At 43.6% G+C, this 22669-nt stretch overlaps 1 protein-coding gene across 3 annotated transcripts in view; it reads left to right on the forward strand.

Moving 5' to 3' along the window:
• Nucleotides 1-22669, forward strand: part of CDH13 (cadherin 13) — a 1192767-nt gene that overhangs the window by 867116 nt on the left and 302982 nt on the right. For all 3 annotated transcript variants that reach the window (XM_011942172.1, XM_011942173.1, XM_011942174.1), the window contains one exon: nucleotides 14374-14552. In XM_011942172.1, the coding sequence (XP_011797562.1) occupies nucleotides 14374-14552 (179 nt within the window). The remainder of the gene's footprint in view (nucleotides 1-14373; nucleotides 14553-22669) is intronic.

Here is a 22669-nt window from a genome sequence, read left to right on the forward strand (position 1 = left end):
CAACCTAGGGTTACTTTATTGTTGTTTTTAAAAAAAAGAACCATTTCACACTAACCTAGCTTTCATTAAGACTTCTCTTCTGCTTCTTTGTCAAAAGTGGTGCTTCTGGGCCATGCCTCCCCCATCTTTTGATAACAACAACATTCTCAGAGATCACAGTGTCTTAGGCTGAGTGTTACATGTAGTGACTCACTTAATCCATGCACCAACCCCATCAGGTGAAAACCATTACTTACCACCATTAAACCTCACGCTCACAGTTGTCCAGAGAGGAGCAGCTGTTCAGTGGCAGAGCTAGAACTGAAACTGGGGACTCTGTCTCCTGTGAGCATGCTCCTAACCCTCTGAGTATTGTGAGTCTGGATGGGAGGCCAGTGGGGATTTATGTCAGATGGTGCCCTGTGGTTGTAACCAATGAAAACCAACCCAGACTTTCTTTAGCAAAGGGGAATTGATGAGTGGATCTCTCCCCTAATAAGAGGCTGGAGATGTCAGCTTGGGGAGAGCAGGAGCCATGATGACTCTGGAGCCCTGAAGCCGGCCCCAGGAGTTGGCTTGTAGCAGAGGCAGTGGAGTCAGTGCACTGCCATTCAGGGGCGGGACTCACAACCCAGATCCGAGGGAGCATCAAGTGCAGCTCTCTTGAGTCGTGTCCATTGGCCCTTGGGGTGTGGGGAGCAGGTGCCTTTGCTCTCTCTCCTGCCAGGTGGTTTCCAAGAGACGAGCATTCCAATCTGGAAAAGCAGTATTATTGTAGGGTAGAAATGAACACATGGGGAAGACCATTTAAAACCACGAATGAAACAGAGTCTTCATACAGAATGTGCCAGAAGCTCCCGGATCAAATCTCCTTTCGCGCCTTAAATATTTATTGAGCACCTACTGTGTGGCTGGCCCTGTTTCATTCAGGGGATATGAGGGTGAATCAAATGTGCATTGTTAAGTTTCATAGATCGAAGTTATCCCTTGAGTGGTGTCCTCATGGCTTGGAAGAGGTATTACGGCTGTCAGTTGTGACATCCACAGTGGAGAGAAATGAATCCCGGCAAATGGAGATGACTCTCCAGTTCCATGGGACACAGATGGCCTGGGAGAAGCTACCCCAGGCTGTGAGCCCAGACAGTCCAGAAGGCCCCCTCTTAGATCTCAATCCCAGCACGTTTAATTTCAGTTCTGTGTGACCCTGATAGAGATCCTTCATCAAGTTTTATTCTTCATAAAAGATCTATTTCCATAGACTCATAAGGCAACTCCTTCTAATTTAGTGTTATTTTATAAATACTTTCATTGCTCGCATCAATCGCAGGCAGCCGACTTCCCAGCCATAAAACAACAGCTTGCAACATCACCATGTTACCCAATATGTATTTACTTATCAAGTTGGAGAACACATGTTTGCAAAATCAGCAACATTACAGCTTTACTAGCAATTTGCTGGCACTTTCTTCCCGTTAAACACGGAGTCTCGATTGTGTGGTATTTCAACATCCTGGCTCATTTGTATCCTGTAACTGCAGTAATCACCAGCACCCTGCAAACCTCGTGGAGTTCCTTGTTGATCATACCTGGAACTTCAGCCAGGTCACTCACCTAACAGGTGTGGTTCTGGAATCATCAATCATCTGTCCTGCACTACAACTCAAGGATATAGGTCCTACATGTCCCTTGGGCTTCCGGACCTAGCTCGAAGATGCCCCAGACAAGCTGTAGCGCAGGGCAAGGTGCTCAGTAGCCACTCTGTAGGGAGAATTCTGGAAAATTATTCTACCTGCAAAATGCAATGTGAAATACCTAACTGACATGAACTGTGTGGAGTTGAGTAGGGAAGTGGGGAGAATAAACCACACTTCCTGGGTTTGCGTCTCAGCTCAGCCACTTACTGGCTAGATAACTGTGCTGATGGGCAAGTGGTTTCACCTCCCTGGGCCTCAGCTTTCCTCTCCATAAAATGGGCTAATGACACCTGCCTCACAGTGTTTTGGGGATGATTAAATGCTTGCAATGCCCTGAGTCATCTGCAATGGCATGAACCCTCATCAAGGTTAGCTCCCCTTCACTCTTGCACCAACTTTCATATTCATTCAGGAAGATGCTTGTGTGTGTCCCTCTGAGTCCATACTCAGCCACTTGTCAGTAGTGATGATGGAGTGGTTATTTGACTTCCCTGAGCCTGATTCTCTTTCTTTTAAAATAGAGATGATCTGATTACTGATTACTGATCTAGCAGGGCTATTAAAAGAACCATTTCTGGCACATTGGTGCACCGTCCACACGTGTATGTCCTCCTCCATGGAATTAGTGCAAAAGGTCTCCTCATCAGCGCCCCCTATATTTTACACAGTCATAGGTGTCGGCCCATTTTACAGGTAAGGAAATTGAGCCTCTGTGAGATTGTGTATGTTGCTCAGATCATATCTCCAGTAAGGCGTCAGAGTCTCCATCTGTTCACCTCCTATCATTCCAAGGATTCCACTCTCAATGCCCCACACCAGGCTGGTAGAATAAACATCTCTGGGGGAGAGTCTCAGTCATCAAGAGTATTTTAAAATATCCTCAATGAGCAGCCAGGGTTGCAAGACAACAGCCCCAGGCTATGTTTGCTCAACCGTATTCTCATGTATGGACCACATCTGGTGGGTCCCACCAGAAAAAAAAGGGATGGGGGAAATTTAGCAGAAGTATTTCATTAAAAAGGAGGATGTAGCTTAGAATACAGCAAATTAAAGCAGAAGTCAAGGAAATAGCAGTTCTCTAGTGTCTAAAGCAAGGTCAAGAGCTGGGAGCCAGAGGAGGAATAAACTGTGAAGCCAGAGGAGGAATAAACTGTGAAGCCAGCACAGGTCTCCCAGGACAGGGAACCCAGAGCTTATGGCTGGAGAAGGCACTCCCAGAGAAGGTCCAACCCTAGCGCAGTCACTGTTTGACTTCTGCCCAGGTACATCTTGCTTCTCACCCAATAGGAAAACAACTGCTAGAGGAGCCAAGAGGTCAATGAGCAGGTGCAGTTCTGGGGCCATAATGATGAAAAGGAAGGCATGTGCATTGTTGCCTGATCACCTGAGTATAGGCACTGAGGCCGAGACACTGAGTGTCCAGGTGCTCCCCTGTATTTCCCAGGCCTTCCACCATCTGACTCCTGGCTCTTGACCATGACTGGCTGTGTGATTTGCAGAGCCCATTGTAAAATGAAAACTCAGGGTCCCTTGTTCAACAACAATTAAGAATGTCTAGAGGGTGACAACAGAGCACTAAACACAACAGAGGGGCCACCTGAGCAAAGGGCTCTGTGCAACTGCACAGGTCACACGTTCATGAAGTCCACCTGCTCTTGAACTTGCCTTAGACACCAGGTCTGGCCGCTGAACTGCAGGCAAGAGTGCTGTGTGTCATTTCTAACTGAAGCATTCAGTCAGTCAGCAGGTGAGTTTGCATCTCTCTGCCCCTCCTGCAGCAATCAGGAAACCACATGTTCCAGGTGGCATGGCTATAAGACTCAAGGGTCTGGATCCCTAAGCCGCCACTTGGAGAGGGTCTGCCCCTTGAAGGGAACCCGCAAAGTGGACTGAACTTGAGTGAGAAATTAACGTTATGTGCTAAGCCATTGAAATGACAGGGTTGGACTGTTATCTCAATCTAGCCTAACCTAATATAGTCTATTTTTTGTTTGTTTGTTTTGTTGTTGTTTTTGAGACGGGGTCTCTCTCTGTCGCCCAGGCTGGAGTGCAGTGATGTGATCTTAGTTTATGGCAGCCTCCGCCTCGCAGGTTCAAGCAATTCTCACATCTCAGCCTCCCCAGTAGCTAGAATTACAGGGACGTGCCACCACGTCCAGCTAATTTTTTTGCATTTTTAGTAGAGAAAGGGTTTCACCATGTTGGCCAGGCTGATCTGGAACTCCTAACCTCAGGTGATCCACCCACCTCGGCCTCTGAAAGTGCTGGGATTATAGGCATGAGCCACCATGCCTGGGCTATGGTCTATGTTTTTAAAGAGCACATTGCTGCGCCTTTGCCCTTAAATAGATATAAATGATAGGGACAATAAGCCCGTTGTTCAGAATTAACCTAGGGGTTCATTAATATTTAGTGTCAGTCAAGCATCAGTTACTTACCTGCTTCCTACTCCACCTTTATCTTACCTTAAGCTGTAGAAGAATAAAAATCATAAAAACTCATCTTTATTTATTCACTTATTCATGTATTTATTCACTTGTGCATTTGGCAAATGTTTACTAGACTCTTACTACATGCAAAGCATTATTTTGGTGCCTTTGAACATTTTCGTATTTGTCAGATATAGAGCAGCATCCTTGACCTCTACCCACTAGATGCCAATATCACACCCCCTGCCCCAGTTGTAACAACCGAAAGTATCCCCAGGCATTGCCAGATGTCCCCTAGAGGGGCTAAAATATCCTTCATTGAAAACCACTGCTGTAAAGAGGACTAGACTTGCCATTTTAAAATCTCTTAAACTGGCTGGGCGCAGTGGCTCACACCTATAATCCCAGCACTTTGAGAGGCCAAGGTGGGCAGATCACTTGAGGTCAGGAGTTTGAGACTAGCCTGGCCAACATGGTAAAAAAACATGTCTCTACTAAAAATACAAAAATTAGCAAGGTGTGGTGGTGAGTGCCTGTAATCCTAGCTACTCGGGAGGCTGAGGCATGAGAATCACTTGAACCTGGGAGACAAAGGTTGCAGTGTGCTGAGATCGTACCACTGCACTCCAGCCTGCACTCCAATGACAAAGCGAGACTCTGTTTCAAAAAAAACTCTTATATTGGTTAAATGAACAAAAATACACACACGGTGTCCTTTTGTTGTTTTTAGGAGTTTATGGGAAAATATATTTGAGAGTTACAACTACTCCAGGCTAATTCAATATAAAGATTTTTTTATTATTGGTTTGGAATATTAAAGATAAAGTTTCCACTTAAAATTGATTTTTTAAGTGCTTTTAGGCAAGATCATTTAATTCAGCATAGAGTATCCTATGTCTTTCAAAAAGAACTTCATAAGAATGATAAATAAAAAGATAAAGTGGAATTTTTAAGGGGTAATTTTTAAGAATTTTTTAATATTTAAGAAAAATATTACTTTAGAAGTCTGGATAAAATGAAGAAATTAGGACAGTAAAGTGAATCATGATGGGGGGACCCCAGTTTTGGCCATGTGTTACCTAGTATGTCATAAACAGTTCTTCAGCTTCGTTAAACAATAGCTCACCAGAAAGAAGGGCAGACACTGGAGGTTAAACTGCAGTGAATGAAAACCTGAAATAATCACAAGATGGTCCTGTTGCCATTATCTCTTTATCAGTATAAAAATAAACAACCTTTGAAAACAGATGGAGACAGTCATTGCTCAACTTGTCATAACTTATTACATATTTGACTGTCAATTTATACTTAAAAAACCAACTAGCTCCAGGGAGACAAAGTAAAGTGGAGAGGAGAAGCGAAGCCTATTGCATTTCAATTCAAGCCTGTGGTAATTTCAGCGGCACGGAGACACTTAGGACTGCTTTTAAATGAAGTCAGCAACTGTCCCAGAATTTAAGGCATTCTCATTTTTAAGAGCAGAGTTGTGTTCCTATGGGATGGCACTTCCTCGACTCAAACCTGCATCAGGAGTATATATATATATATATCTCATGCCCATTTATTCAGTGCTGTTGTCCATAGGGTGAGAGCTCTCTGAGCCAGATCATTCTTGGACAGATGAAATTTCCTGTTCCAAACAGGGAGGTGGGAGGAAGAAGGGCAAGATGTTTCCAATGGATGTACCACTTTTTAAAGTTGTAATCTATCACTGGAGGACTCATCAACAACATTTAATTCATGCCTTTGGGGGAAGGAATGGCTCTACCAGTAGCCAAGATCAAAAACTGGTGGGCCTCAGACCCAAGCCGCCGTAACCTCTTTTCTTTGGCCTTCCTAGTCCCACTCAATGATCTTTTATTTTTTAAATTTGAACGAGTGTCTAACCTGTAAACATTTTGACAGTTTATACAAAAATTCGAATTCCCACCTTTTCTTAAAAAAATCAAAAGGACTGGCTAGTCCAGGCTCCTATTTTAGTCGTGCAGTAATTCCTTTGAGCTAAAAGGCAGCTGCTGCCTTAGGCAGGAGGCACACGCTCCAGTTTGCCACCATCCCCCCCTCCCAATTGTCTTGAAAGCACTTTACTCAAGTGAAGCTACTTGTATGGGCACTGGGTGAGTAGGTGAGCTTCTCACTCCTGGCCCAGCTCCCACTCTGACCACAGAGATTCCCACCTTTGAGGCCAGTGGGACTGGGCTCCTATCAGAGGACCGACCAAAGGTCATAAGCATCTTCATCAAAACTCACATTACCAAGCACTTTCTGGATCAGATGCACAGCTGAGCCACTGTATGAAAATGTGGGAGGGGTCCTTGTGCTGGTGAATGACAACCCCTGGATAATTGGGCAACTGAGGGATGGGCTCCCAAAAGGAGCAGGAGTTGCAAAGCCAAATCTCCCAGACCTTGCCTTAGGCCTAAGCCTGCTTCCGTCTTCTCCCCAAAATCGGACTGGAATCACCTCTTTTCTCTGCCACTCTGCAGTTCCATCCTCCTACCCCCAGAGTATAGGGGCAGGGATTTCTTTAACAGTCGTCACACCCAGAGCTGAGAGCCAACCCCCTCCTCCCACCTGGCTGGCCAGTAGAGTGTTTTGAAGATGAGCAAAAAAAAGGAAAAAAAAAAAAAAAAAAAACTGGTTGATGAGGAGTGGCTTCCAATTGGACATCCCCTCAAATGAAAATAAAGTCAGTCTGAAACGCAAATGTAGGCCAGGGGGAAAATGAGACATTATTTATGATTCATCACATGGGTGGCTTTCCAGGAACGCATGCCCTGCCCAACGTGGGCTTCCTCTGGATCCCTATCAGGCTGGTTGGTTATCTTTCATCAACTAGTCATTCGACACTTTCCCTATCAATTGCTGTCTACTCAAGAATGTTGACATGACCAGACGAAGGGGATGCGTGCGTGTGTGCATTCAACAGAAGTGTCTAGGCTTGTCTAAGGGAAGAGAGGAGTTGTTTCCTCATGAGATTTTAAGTAACTTCTGCTTCTATAGATCCTGAGAGTGAGTCCTAGAAGTAGTATGTCTTAAACCCTAAGTGGTTGGGTCCCACAAGAATTTCCCTCATCATCATTGCACTCAGCAGTAGATCTTCACAGAACGGAGTTCTAAATTGTGAGAGTCAATTAAAATAACAATAAAACTTACATTTATCCATTACTTACCATCATCCAGGTATTGGACTTCATATAGATTAATTTGTGCATTCTCAAAGGGGGCAATATTACTTCTAAGTGAGAGAAAATTGGTCATCAGGAGAGATGGGTTTAACATATTAGATGTATTAGCTATTACAATGGTTTGTGCCCTGCAAGGGCCATAGCACATAAATAGATATACAGTATATCTATAGAATTAACATTTTGTGATGGAGTGAGAGGGTATCAAGTAGAAAAAAATATCTAAAAATGTTCTTGGGGGAAGGTGTTAATGGAAATACAAGAGGTTGAGAGAGCATTGATCCACTCAGTGCCTCCAACAACCCATGAGAGAGGAGCTGTTTTGTCAATGAAAAGTTGAGCTGGGGCGTGATAGCTCACATCTGTAATCCCAGTACTTTAGGAGGCCAAGGTGGGCAGATTGCTTGGCTTCAGGAGTTCAAGACCAGCCCAGGCAACATGGCAAAACCCCATCCCCATCTCTATGAAAATTAGCTAGGCATAGTGGTACGCACCTATAGTCCCAGCTACTTGGGAGGCTAAGGTAGGGGGATCGCTTGAGCCTGGGAGGTCAAGGCTACAGTGAGCTGTGATCACACCACTGCGCTCCAACCTGGGTGACAGAGGGTGACCCTGTCTCAACAACAAAAAAAGTTGGCATTTAACTGCCCAGAGAAGCCCAGCGGGTGAGGCCCGGGCTTAAAACTAGACAGCCCAAGTCCTTAGCCGGGCCACTGGCTTGGTTCTGCTCTGGTTTTGCACACTGAGGTCTCTCTCTTTGCTGTTGAGGACTGTTAGGAGAGAACTGGCTTATGTCCATCTGCTTGGTCAGGAAACAATTTTAGATTGGTGGGTTTGGGGCGGTCAGTTGAGTGAATGGTCATGGGCTGTGTCCCAGGCACTAAAGTCACATTTGCAACAGTTCTCACATCGGCAGTCTGCTGTGCATGACCAAGAGACATGTCTACATCTGAAAGCAAAACTTGGCCTGCAGGGTGACCATCTCATTCTGGTTTGTCCAGGACTGTCCTGGAATCCCCTCAGTCCTGGGAGAACTATCTGGTTCTCATTTGGAATCAGGAGGCCCAAAACCTTCAAACTGAAGGATCTTCAATGGAAATTTAGTTTCCAATGAGAATCATTCCAACTAGATATACCCCAAAATGTTAGAATTTAAAATAGCAGCTGCTACATCTGTCTCATCTGGCTAAGCACCCTCAGCTGCTGCTGGTCTAAGGCTTATCTTCTGATACAGGGGCAGACACACAAGTAACGTGGTGCAGTGCAGGATCCATGACCACATTCTCTTTTGAAAGCTCAACTGTTAGATCATTTGGTCACAGAAACCATTGTTTGGGTGGAATTAGAACTCACTACCTCCTCTAGTGAGTTTGATGCTTGACAGTGATGTGCCATTTCGTCACATCAAAGAGGTTCACCTGGTGACATCTGCCATCTCTGCTCAAGTTTGCTTTAACATCACACTTCTCCCTAGAAAGCACACAGTTGCCCTAACTGTGCTATCAGAAATTCAGTGCTGAATATAGATCTGAACATCTATGTTTCAATACATGATTCACTTATAGGAATAGCATTTTGTTAAAAATGAGTCTGACACTTTTTGATCAGGCAAAGGAAATGTTTAGGGATGGAGTCAAAGAAATGTTAAGAACAGAATAATTTTGTCACTGTCTTTTGGAGCGTCCCCATCCTTGCGGCCGGCCGAAAACCCTCCGTCACTGTCAGATCTGCACTCTCCTTTCTCAAGGGCTTGGCTGTGCTTGAAGTCACAGGAAAGCAAAACTTCAAAGCTGGCTTTCAAGGTCAAGAAACCAGGCGGCACTTGCTTTAATCAGAGAGCCACAGTCAAGAGGAAGGGGCTACCTGGCCACAAGGAAGCGATCATGCTTGCTAATCAGCCTGTCAGGCTGGCGGCCTTGTTCTTCGACAAAAGAAAATGACGGCCCGACTTGAGACTTTCAACCAGCAACCTGGGATGTTTTTTCCCCACTTTGGAGGAGCCGCTGCTAGTTCATTTGGCTCAGGGAGTGACAGGGTGATTATAATTTATTTTGACACTCAGGAGAATATTGTGACAGGGGAAAAGTCAGAAATGTACTGTGTGGAAGCCCCAGTGCGTGTCTATCATATAATTATCCTTTCTCTGCTGTCTGGAAACACAAGACAAGCCCGGATGGGAAGCTGCCTGGGCTGGTGAAAACAAAGTGGTGGACATGGACTCCAGTGTGTGGGACTGCATAAGAGGAGAGGTACAGGCATCACCCACAGATAGTTGGAGCAGGTGCACTGATGCCCACCTGCTGCATGTCAGCCTTGGGCATAGCATTGGTGTGTGACCCAGAATCCTGTTCCAGCAAGGACCTCCAAGGCACATTGAACAGGAAGCTCAGAGGCGGTTGTGAAAAATCTCCAGGCGCGTTGCTCAGTTGTTCGTTCTTCTTTGAAGACAAGGTACTGGTGGCTCTGGTCAGTGTGGAATGAGGCAACACTACGGTGAATGGCAAGAAGGCAATTCAACTCAAAGAACAGTGATGAAGACGTACTACGTGTCAGATACTGGGCTTACAAAATGAACAAAACAGTCTATACCCTCCAAGAGCTCACATCTAGGACCATGTGGCCCATCACAAAAAGATAGACAGTTCTGAGATAAAGAGGTTCCATCAACAGCAAAGTTTGGCGAGTGCGGCGAAGTCCACCCTCTCTTGGAGACTGACGCTGTAAGCGTGCTTAATAAAGGCACTGAAAAGTCCTCCAGGGAAACTCTGCTTCGTGGTGTTTGTCACATATTTCCCAAATCTGTTTCTCTACTGAATCTATGAAGCCAGAGTTCCTCGGAACCCATTTAGGGAATGCTGGTTTAGGGAGTTTATCCAGCCTTTGCAGAACACAGAAGGAAGGAAACCATGATCCAGCCTCCAGGGGTGGTACTGGCGAGGGCCAAGCATTGCACTCAGCAGATAGGCTGAGGTTCAGAGTAAAGCCTGGTCTTGGAGGCAGACTAGAGGACCACGTGGAGACACGCTGTGGACTACAGAAAGTGTGTATGCGGCCAGGCGCGGTGGCTCAAGCCTGTAATCCCAGCACTTTGGGAGGCCGAGATGGGCGGGTCATGAGGTCAGGAGATCGAGACCATCCTGGCTAACACGGTGAAACCCCGTCTCTACTAAAAAAAAAATACAAAAACTAGCCAGGGGTGGTGACGAGTCCCAGCTACTCGGGAGGCTGAGGCAGGAGAATAGCGGGAACCCGGGAGGCAGAACTTGTAATGAGCTGAGATCCGGCCACTGCACTCCAGCCTGGGCGACAGAGTAAGACTCTGTTTCAAAAAAAAAAAAAGAAAGTATGTATGCACATGTGTGTGTGTTGAGGGTTGTTGTGATAGCCGCAAAAGAAACCCAGATCTGCACGCTAAGACCATGGACAGGGTGGACAGGAGAAGGGACCTTGTGAGAGAGAGGGCTGTCCTGTCACCCTTTGTCCCACATTCTTTGCAAAACTTAATCCTAGTCTCCTGTATTTTAGGCCTTTGCCTGTACTGCCATAATTGGCTCAGAACCCAGGACAGAGTTTGATACTACAGGGCATCTTCTCTGAACACTAATGTACTACGCACTGTACAAATAGGTCATCCCATGAAATCCTCACAACAAGCAAAGAGGAATGTTGAAAATGGGGAAACTGAGGCTCAGAGAGATGAATACTATGGCCATGGGCACACAGCTTCTAAAGACTTGAACCCAGATATGTCACCTCAGAGTTGTTGTCTTCAATGCCGCAAACCTATTTACATGACTTAGGCACAATGCGGTTCCCACAGAGGTGCGATTTCCTCCAGAGTAAATCCAGTGATGCATTCGTGTCTGGGTTAAGACAAACACAGGCCTGAAGACCGAGTTCAGTTGTTCCGTAACCATGCATTAAAATAAAAAGCATTTTCTGTGTATGCTTGGGACTATTCCAGGATAACTTTGTGTTATATCGTGTTATCAAATCTGTAAACAAAAAGATATCCTCAGTGAATTTCCTGGTGAAAACTAAAGACGCATCAACCTGAGAGGTCTTCTTTTTTTCTTCCTCTAATCATTTTAATGCATATGTCAGTTGCAAGCCATGATGACTTCATTTTTATACCCTCTATGACTTCAATTAAAGGCAGATTAAATAGGGCACAAATCCAATCAATCAAGCATTCATTAGACATTAACTAGGTGCAAGGCCCTGGGTCAAGTGTACTTAACTGGAGACTGGTGTGGAATTGATGGGGTTAAGGCTTCTTTCTATGTCTTTGGCCACACGGAGCTCCCTACAGCAAATCCCTGCGTAAGATCGCAGGCCTGAAATCTGCCTCTGATTTCTGATGGGGATATTCTCAAGTTTGCCTAGATCAGGAAGGTTAATATGTGTCACATTTCACGTCAGTTTCCGTAGACTGCGAGTGACTGCCTAGACCACTGTTTGATATCACTGATTCCGCAGCACGGTCAATGGGAGACAGAGCCATGTTGTTCCTGCTGTCTTCCAGAGGCCAGGGGGCTGCCTAGGTCAAGAATGTTCTTTTAGGGCACTGAACCTTGAAGCTTGCCCTGAGACCATTTCTCAGGGCAAAGAAACAAGGTGGATAGGAAGTGCACCTTGAAGCATGTGGCTAGATGGCACCGTTGGTGAAATTAACCGAGACTGCTTAACAAATCAATGGAACGTTGAGGGTGGCCAGATCTTCCTTGTTTATCTGATCAATCAGGCCTAATGGCTGATAATCTAATTCCAGTGGTGAGGGAAAAAAAAACTGGCTTTGATGTTTAGAGAAGCATTGTTATGGAAGGGAAAGCAATACTGGATGGTGGTAAAACCAGATGAATTCTATCTTTCCTTTAGGCCTCAACTGTTTTCTTTGTATGGGTATTCCTGCTTCTTTGATGAACATACATCAGCTGCTTTGATCTCTTCCGGTTAGGTCATACTTTGAGTCCAGACAGATTCAAAATCAGAAGATGGGGACTTACATTTGTAGAAGAGTATATTGGGATAAAAAGTTATGGTTAGGCAGGATGCCCTAAGCCAAATATGATAGCAATACAATTGCTATTGTCAATCATCGAAACCAGCAGGCATGTTTTTATGGGTACTTATAATTATACTCTTTGTAAATTAAATTTTAATTGCCAAAGCAATACATTCACCTTATAAAAGTAAACAAAATGTTATAGATGAGGCCAACATCTTTCCCGATGACCATGCCAAATCCCAGTCCCCTGTCTTCTTCTCCACATTTAACCACCATCACCAGAAAGAAGTTCTCCTTATAGACCTTGTTCTATGCACTTATAAACTGTACCAGTAAAACATGTGAATACAGTATTGTGGCATGTTCTGTGTGTAAGCAAGTTCACAAAAATGGTATCACTATCATCCTGTGGGTAAGGAAAGTTAAAATGTGCCACATTTCACATCAGTTTCCATATACTTCAAGTGGCTGCCTGGACCGCTGTTTGAGAATAATGATTCCATGACGAGGTCAATGGGAAACAGAACCATGTTGTTCCTGCTGCCATTCAAAGGCAAGGGGCTGCATGAATCAAGAATGTTCTGTTCTGGTGCTGAACCCTGAACATTCTTCAACCTGACATTTTTACTAAATAATATATCTTGAAGAGTTTCCCACATTAGAACCCATTAGATCTACAATCTTTTTAGCTGCTGTAAAATATCTCAGTGTGAGAATACTATCATTTTAACAATTCCCCTGTTGATGAACAGCTAGGCTGTTTCCAAATTTTTCACCTTGACAGATAATTCAGCTAGAAATTTGTTTGCACAGATCCCTTTTGGACACATGCAGTTGTTTCTGAAAGTAGATGCCAAGGAGGTGAAGGCATTGTGTTTACTCTTTGCTGCCCGATGGTCCTTGACAGCAGATATACCAGTTTCCCTTTATATCAGCTGCATGTGAGGAAGACCCATTATCTGATATCCTTATCAATCGTTGACATAACCTAACACTCCACATGCTTATTATAGAATCAGGTCCTGTTTGTGTGACTCTTGCTTGTTTGTGAGTGAACCCAACCGTGTTACCCTCATTTTATATTGGAAGTCCCTAAAATAACACGGCTGCTACATAGTAGGTACACATTAGGTTTGCTCTCATTCCCTTTAACTGGAATGTCTTTTTGCTTTGAGGTCCCTTCTTCTTGTTCCTGCCTACTCTCTTCTTCGGTGTCTGCATCAGACACCTTTATGCAAACCCCAGGCTTGATGAGGTTGTTTGCCTCTGTATTCATAACACCCTCTTTCAATGTGCCTGATAGGTCTTGTGTCTTGTTATATGTTTATCTCTTCTACGAATTTCTGAGTTCCTGCACACCTGGGAGCATGCCTCTTTGTACTCTTGTTTCCCCAACACCCAGCCCAGGCACATAGAGTTGGCATTCAATAAGAGCTTTAAAAATGAAGGCCATGGCTAGGTGTGATGGCTCATGCCTGTAATTCCAGCACTCTGGGAGGCTGAGGCAGGTGGATCACCTGAGGTCAGGAGTTCAAGACAAACCGGGCTAAAATGCTAAAACCCCATTTCTACTAAAAATACAAAAAATAGCTGGACATATTAGTACACAACTGTAATCTCAGCTACTCAGGAGGCTGAGGCAGGAGAATCACTTGAACCTGGAAGGCGGAGGTTGCAGTGAGCCGAGATCACACCACTGCACTCCGGCTTGGGTGACAGAGTGAGACTGTCTCAGAAAAAGAAAAAAAAAAAAGAATGTCCCTGTCACAAAGCCACATCCACAGTGGCATGAAAGCCCCTGAAAATAAACAGTGTATCAACAGAGGGAAAAATTAAGTGGTCAGTCTGTTGAACAGCAAAGATTTTCTTTATTTCAGGTCTTTCCATGGGATGGAGCAGGGAAGGAAAGGAGGAAGAACAGCTGAAACATAGCAAAGCTTAGGAAATACCTTTCTTTTTTAATCTGGAGAGTGATTGGCACACTGCTGCATTGCTGTTGCCCAGGTGGGGAAGGGGCTCTGACCGTTGCTGACGCATTGATAACCATTCCCTGCCTTTCTGTCCTGCTCGGATAGGGACCACGGTGATGCGGATGACAGCCTTTGATGCAGATGACCCAGCCACTGATAATGCCCTGCTGCGGTATAATATCCGTCAGCAGACGCCTGACAAGCCATCTCCCAACATGTTCTACATCGATCCTGAGAAAGGAGACATTGTCACTGTTGTGTCACCTGCACTGCTGGACCGAGAGGTGAGCTGAAAAGAATACACTTTCTTTTTCATGAGAACAGAATGTGGCTTTCGTGCAAGGGATGATGTGGGGCTCCAGTCAGTGGCTTTTTATACTGTAAAGGCAGAAATCAGGGGTTTACCGTGTTTTGGTGGGGAAAATCTATAAAGGGAAATGGGATATTATGTGACCCCAGGAAACACGTGCTCTGAAAGGCTAAAGCGCTTGGAACTGTTTGTATTCACTCAACCTGATACCTGTTTCCTCAACAGCCACTTATTCTTTAGGCCCTGGTGATTCCAGACTCTGCCTCTAGCCCCTGCTTTGATGCTAGAAGGGAGAGGGAAAGACGAGGGAAGGAGGGGAAGGGAAGGGAGGTGGCTTTGTCCAAGACCACAGAGGCTGTCCCTGCTGCAGAGTCAAATGGCCGTGACTCCCTTCTCCAACCCTTTGCTGCAGGCGTCCTGCATTCCTCCTTGAACCCATCCCTTCCCCCATCTCTGTTCTCATCCCTTTCAGCTTTCTCTGTGAAATCTCCCCCATCTCCTGGGTCACATGTCACAAACCGGTGACCCCTGGACCAGTCAGTCCACATGCCTGCTCTTTGGTTTTGCCCACGGTGTTTTACAGCTTTTAGAATTAGTTGCCATATCAAAATATTTAGATTTCATATTTCTGTTTTAAAAATGCCAATTTCCAGTTTTTCTAGAAATCAGAAATCCTGGAGACATCAGGTCCACTTTCCACACATGCACCATCGGTGACGTGAGGTGTGATGCTCCAGTGGATCCAGGGTCTGCTGCCCCCTTCAGATGGGACATGTGCTCCCACCTCGATTACGTTTCCACCCTCATAAGCCCCTCTGGCCCTGCCCTTTCCTGAGTTTGAGGTCCACCCTGTACCTTACCATAAGCTACCTTAAGTAGAAGACCCTCGCGGCCCTCCAAACTCAGCATCCTTAAACCAACTCGTGGATTCCTACCCATTCTTCATTCTCCATCCACCCTAAGCCTGCTCCTATTCTGCAATTCCCTGCTCCTGACATCATCCCACAGGCATAGCACCTTGGAGTTGTCCTTGACCTTCTGCAAGAACCATCTGCTCTGTGGTAACTGCTGGGCTTCATTCAGGGGCTCTGTGCATTTCCCCCTCAGTGTTTTCGATGAAATAAATCCATGGTTTGGAATGTCGTTTCCTCTGCTTTCTCCTCTCTTACATGCTGTAGTTTGTCAAGAGATTCTGGATTACATCAACCCTCCCTAAGAAACTGTCCTCATCCACCTGATTCTTCCACATTCTTGTTCTTCCTCCCATCTCTGACTACCCTTGCCTGTCGCCATCCTGTAGAAATTGGCATGTGCTAATTGAGGTTGTCATTTGTCTCTGAAGAAGATTCTCTTTCTCTTGGTCTAGGCCTGAATTGTCCAGTACAGTAACCACTAGTCACATGGGGTTATTGCAATTTTAAAGTATATTAACTGAAATCAAGATGTAAAGATCAGGTTCTCGGTCACATGGGCCACACTTCAAGTGCTCAGCGGTCATATATGGTTGGTGGCTATTGTACTGGACAGGGCAGACCTAGAACACTTCCATCACCGCAGAAGGTTCTATGGGACAACAATGGCCTAGACTGTACATTTCTTGACAACAGAGACTGTGATCATATGCATGTTTGTATTTCTACTGCCTAGCATGGTTGAAGCACTCCTGAAAATCCTAATTATATGTTTGTTGGCATAGAGGGAAAAAAAGGAAAAAGACTTGGAAATAAAACTAAGATCTTACATAAGCAGTGAGAAACAGAAGCTCGAAATAGGTAATTATTGAAAGGGAGAGGGAGAGAGAGAAAGAAATTTGCGTTGAAACTCTGATTGTCCTTTGGAAAATGTACTTGTTTCTAGTTAAAGAATAGGGTAGTAGTAGAAAAAGTAATGAGTCCATTTCCTTCATTTCATCTTGCATTTGCATTCTCTTTCCAACCCTCCTTTTTTTTTTTTTTTTTTTTTTTTTTGAAGCAGAGTCTTGCTCTGTTGCCCAGGCTGGTGTGCGGTGGCACGATCTTGGCTCACTGCAACCTCCACTTCCCAGGTTCAAGCAATTCTCATGTCTCAGCCTGCTGAGTAGCTAGGACTACAGGTGCCTGCCACCATGCCTGGCTAATTTTTTGTATTTTTGGTAGAGATGGGGTTTCACCATATTGGTCAGGCTGGTCTCGAACTCCTGACCTTAGGTGATCTGCCCACCTTGGCCTCCCAAAGTGCTAGGATTACAGGCATGGGCCACCATGTCCAGCCAACCCTCCCTATTTTTGTGGCTGATATATTTTCTTCTTTTGGAGGCCAGAGATGACTTCCCAAGGCTCTCTGTTGCCCACTTGGCATGTGCGTGCACGTGCGCACGCGCGCACACACACACACACACACACACACACACACACACCAGCTTTCCTATAATCCTTAATGCTCCCGAAGCTTCTCGCAAGTTCCTTTCACAGGAAAAAGATTTAGCATGGTGATTTCTCCATTTCAGCTTCTCTTTGTTCTGAGAGAAAATATTTTATAAGTCTCTATTTATAAATCAAAGTGATAATGTAGTAAATCATCCCATTTTAAAAGTTTATTTTAGGGGACAAATGTGTTTCCAGCTCATGATCTTTTCATTTGGGCTTTCATTAAGTTGTAATAAGTATGTAATTATGGGCGTTGAATTAAGCATTTCTAGTCACAAAACATAAACAGGCCCCCAAAAAAGATCAACGCAATTTAACCAAAATTGGAAAATAAATGAAAATGAATAAAGAGTGTCACTCTTCCGTGAGGGTTTCCAGAGTTCAGTGCTGATCCAGGCAACATCAGTGCAATCCAAAGGAAAGAAATGTCCCTAAATTTAGGCAAGCCTTGGCTATTTCCTTGTGCTGTGATAAGCTTCACTTCAGCGTGTTTGCTGAGGAGGTGGAACGTGACTCTAAGTTCTTGTCTTTGAGGGTAAAAAGCTTGCACATCAGATGTCCGATGGAGTTTCCCAGAGTTTGCAATGTTTTCCTCTCACTGAGATGCAGCACTTTTTGTAGGATTCACATGGATGTGATAGTTTCTTCAGCAGGTTTGTGGGATTTTATTATCATTATTATTTCTGAAGACTTTCTGAGAAGGCCTGTCTTAGGTGTGGTTTTAAAGTCTACTTCTCAGCCTGCTGGGCAGAAAGAACATTTAATACAGCAATTTGCAGCATTCACTCAAGAAAGTATCCCATTTGGGACCCTATGGACTTTGAGATGATTCAAGCTTATTTTAAGGTGTGTTACCTTGTGTCCCGTCTTCACTCGCAGTATCTCAAAATGCATGTTGGAGCAATATATCTAGTGAGTGCAGGCATTTCTGTCACAAACTCCTTCGAGAGCAGGAGCTGCAGAAACCACACCCACCCACTCCCCTCAACCGCACGCACACACACACACACACACACACACACACACACACACACACACCTCAGCAGCACCTCTGGCTCTCACCTGAACGAGGGACAAAGCAAACGTGTGTTTCTTGGCTTTTTGGGAGTGGATGCTCTGGAAGCCCATTGGGTGACAGGAGCTCAGTTGACACAATAACCATTTTTCATCTTTATTTTCCATTTAGTCCATTTCCTTTCTTAAGTGCACCTACCAAAGAGGACCCCAGCAGCAAGTGTTTCACCACGGGAGAGACATATGATGCAAGATGAGTGGGGAGGTGGCAGGCACTTGGAATTTTCTTTGAATCTGCTTACCTAATCATTGTCCCTGCCTTTTACTTATTTACTTCGTAACAAGGCTTGTAACTGAGGATAGTCACGTAGGGCAGTGGAGAAATGACCCTTACTTTGTTGTCACTTTGGTTGTTATCCTTTCTTCTTCCCACCCTCCTCCCCTCCCAGGATGTCTCACCTGGAGCCAACTGAGGCAGGTGCCCTCATCTAATCTGCTCCTCTCCTTCTCCAAGGATTGGCAGCCACTGTTCTTGAAAGAGTCCACGGCCTCTCTGCCTGCACTCACCATAGTCAATGGTCAAACATGCAATTTGCGGGGTGACGTTTGGCTTTCCCATGACATATTCCCAGTGCCTAGCACATGAGAGATGCTCAAAGAAATATTTGTTGAGAGATGAAAGGCGGGAAGGATGTGAGGAAGAGAGTGTGATTCACACTGGCTTGAGAGCAGGTAAACTGGCCATTTCTTCCCCTTCCATAAGCTCAGCATTAATAGATAGCAAGTTTCCCCAAGACATGTGCATTTTCCATTACAAGCTCATCCATTTACTTGTTCGGAAACCCTACCAGAACATACGCTTCCGGAAGAAAGGGACCTTGGATTTCTGTTCTGTCTCTCTATTCCCATTGCCAAATATAGCACCGGATAAATAATAGGCACTGGGTCAAGATCTGTCAGGTTAGCGGGGTGGATGAGTGGATGACCTGTGCTCCTTAAGTTTATATTATCTCAGAACATTCTGCAGGATCCACATTCTAGCATGGATATATAAACAGAGGAAGTTACTTTATTATAGTTGAAAGCTTAGTCTTACCCTTGTGCAATCATCCAGTAATCTAATTTATTCACTTTATGTTTACCTTCTGCAGGAACTGCTTTAAAAAACAGTGCCTTGGTCCACTGGGTGAATAGGATGGACGAGAGGATCTGTGCCTCTTGCTTAAGTGTTTGGGGAAATGTTTGCAGAAAATAAGAGCCATATATTCTAGTAAATGAAATTGGGTTCATTTGGGGCACTGTTTTATTATTTTCTATAGCCATACTTAGCTCCTTGTTTCTGGCATCTCTGTCTATGTTTTTAAACTATGTCTGGCTGCACTACGAAATAAAATCAGATAAAGGTCTCTAACGTTTGATAAATGGTTTATTTAGTTGATCATCTTGGCTGCTAGACTGAAATTCATCTGCTGAAATCTGCCAACTTTCTGAACACAGCCACAATTTGCAACTACTCAGAGTAGCTAATGGTCAGGGTTTTTTTTTTCTTTTTTAATGGAAATAGTTTTCAAAATAGACTCTTAAAAAGCAATCTTAACATTTGCATTGAGAAAGCATCATTAGTCTTTTTAAGGGGTTTGAGCGGAGCACTTTTCTATCTTGTCGGAATTTGCCTTTACCTTATTATCTATTATCTTCCAGATAATCTAGGGAAAGTGGTAGCCTGCCCGTGAAAATGTACATACAATAAAAGATATTAGGGCTGTGAATGTAATTTATTTTATATTTTCAGCTGGTGAAGCATTTTCTGAAACTTTATAATGCTCAAATTTTTAGGCCAAATGTAAAAACAGGGAGAATTTCTTTCTTTCTTTCCATGGTAAGTGTTACATAAGGACTTAGCCTTAGATTTATGTGTATTTACTTGCTATGAGACATTCAAGAGTCCTTGAATATGTCAAAGAAGAAAACTGAAGAATGTTAGGAAGAACATCCTGTGCCATCTAGTCAGTGAATTTGGATGTGTAGCTGCAAGTCCAAAGAGAACTATATGTTTGGTCAAAAATGATCCACCTTAAAATATTGTCATATAGCGTGCACCTCCAGAAACATACTAAAGAAATCTGTGAAAATGATGATATCAAATCAAGCTGCCAGAAAAGAACAATGGTAATAAAGGATAGTATTTCCTCCAAAGCCTTCAGTGAAAGATAGAGGTAGTAGTCATACTCTTAGGAAAATAAATGTTTTTAGGCCTTTCTGATTTAATGCTAATACTTTTCTCATTATCATCATGTTGAAAACATTGGCAGTAATTACACACAATTCAATCATGCTGTCAGGAGTATTATCTTGCTTTTTTTGGTGGGTGGGACCAGAATTATTCAGGTAGTAGCATCCTCACCATTTCTTCGAGCTATTTACTCATAAATATTTCTGTTAGGGTAATTTTCTCCATTTTTTTAATCACTTGCTGCTGTGAAAATTGAGAAGGAAAAAGTAGATGTAAATAAATTGCCTTATTATTTTTAAAAGAATGCCTTATTCTTGCAAATGAAACACAGCTAACCACCCTATGCTAATTGCACTTGCTCTGTTGTTTCAGCAAATAAAGTAAAATAGGACATTCAACAGGCAGGATGCTAAGTCCTGGGGTCTGAAATTTAGTTCCATGAGTGCAGGCCTCCTGCTGATGGCAATGGGGATTGGTGGGGGCGTTAGAGATGGGAAAGGCCAGAGTCTTTATCTTGTGGCCTCATTTGCTCCTCCACTCTGGATAAATTCTTAAAGAAGACCTTGATGAGTCTCAGGACTCCACTGGTTACCCTAACCACTTCCCCCATCCCTTTAAGTGTGACCTGTCAATCCATTAAAGCTATGACCATGACTGACCTCCATTTCTACGACTGTGACTAGCCTCTTAGTATGACCTCAATTTAGTCGAAACTTGGCTTAAAGAGAAATGGGCCAAGGGCATAGCCTACCTGTGGTTTTTTTGTTGTTGTTGTTTTTGGTTTTTTGTTTGTTTGTCAGCTATGAGAACTCTCTAAACCTCAACTTCTTCATCTGCCACAATGAGAATAATCACAATCACAATCTCATTGGCTTATTGAAAAAATCAAATTAGATGTGCCAAGTACTAGCATGATACTTATCTATAAGCACTCTGTAAATATTAGTAAGTATTAGATGTTTTCATGATTGACAACGAAATTGGAGAAGCAGAAAGAAGTTGGAGTTTCTCCTACAGGAAGTGCATTTACACTTTGCCCACATGGCAGAGACTATGGCAAGTTTTTTTAATTGCATGAAACACCAAGGTAATCCAGCCCACAAAATTCAGTGATAAAATAAGTATTGAGCACCTACAAATGTCTGCCGAACTCATGGTGCTGGATATCAGGATGCAAAGATTGAGCTGCCTGCGTTGGAGGGAAAGCAGATATGTCAACAGCACACACATGCAAAGATATGCTGTTCAAACCAAACCTTGATGGAGGAGAGAAAACCTGGAGTGCGGAAGCAGAAGGAAAGGCATCGTGGGGAACGGAATGGCATGGAGAAAGGCATGGCATATTCACATGCTACTTAAAGACTCCAGAGTTGAGGCTATGGTATAGAGAGATACCAGAAACGGGCAGGGAATTGGAACAAGGTTGCATAGGGCTTCTAATGTCATTCAAAGGATTATAGCTATATCCTACTGTAAATGGGAAACCACCATTATTTAAACATTAAACATAGCTCTGTTAAACACAGCATTTTCAGAGCTGTGGCTTGGACAGAAAACTAGTTAAGCTAAAGGAGAGATCATCAGTGGCAAAGTTCGGGCATTTTGGAGACAGTTTGAGACTGACAAGTTGATGCTCAGAGATTTCTAGCCTGATGGAGAGATGAGATGAGGAGTTACCACCTGAATCTAAATTCTGAGCTTGTTAAATAGATTAATAAACATCCGTCCATAGGTATTTTCTTTCTTCTGTTCTTGGGCTTCTGAAAGTATCAGACAATCAGTAGTTACTGGACACATGTTGAATCAAGAGACACTTAACTTTATAGTGAAGAAAGAGTCATCTTTTTAGATTTAACAAATGTTTAATTCTCTAAGATATTTCTTTTCTTTTTTGTATTTTATATGGTAAAGATAACTTAATATGCAGAGTGATGATGAATTTAGAGTACTTCTCTTTTTTGTCATTTTAAATTTCTTTATTTTATATGAAGTACCCTAAAAAGCTAAAGAATGTTTTCATTTTTGGAAAAAGTTGTTTTCAAGAGCTGTTAATTTTTCTTTATCAGCCAAAAACTATAATTAGTATGTTAAAGCAGGTTTTGCTTCATCAACAGATTTTCCAGTTATTGAACTTAAATAACATTGTTCTAAACCCCAAATCCTCTAACTCCCTGTTATCAGTGAAAGAGGTAACCTCTAATTTGGAAAGAACATCTAGTTCAGTTCTGGTTTCAAACCAGCAGAGAAAAATAAGAAAAATGTTGCTCCTGCCATATGGAGAATGACCATCATTTAAGGAAAGAAAAGTTGGTTGAGAGTCTTTGGGAAGTAACTGTTTTGTACTTCCTTTAATGTCCTCGGGGTCCAGCACAGGAACTGGGTGGTTAGAACAGCTGCAATATGGTTCCCCTGGAAAGCAGTTTGCAGAGAGGCAATCAA

Source organism: Colobus angolensis, unplaced genomic scaffold, assembly GCF_000951035.1.
Source record: "Colobus angolensis palliatus isolate OR3802 unplaced genomic scaffold, Cang.pa_1.0 Scaffold207, whole genome shotgun sequence".
In the NCBI taxonomy this organism is placed as follows: Eukaryota; Metazoa; Chordata; class Mammalia; order Primates; family Cercopithecidae; genus Colobus; species Colobus angolensis.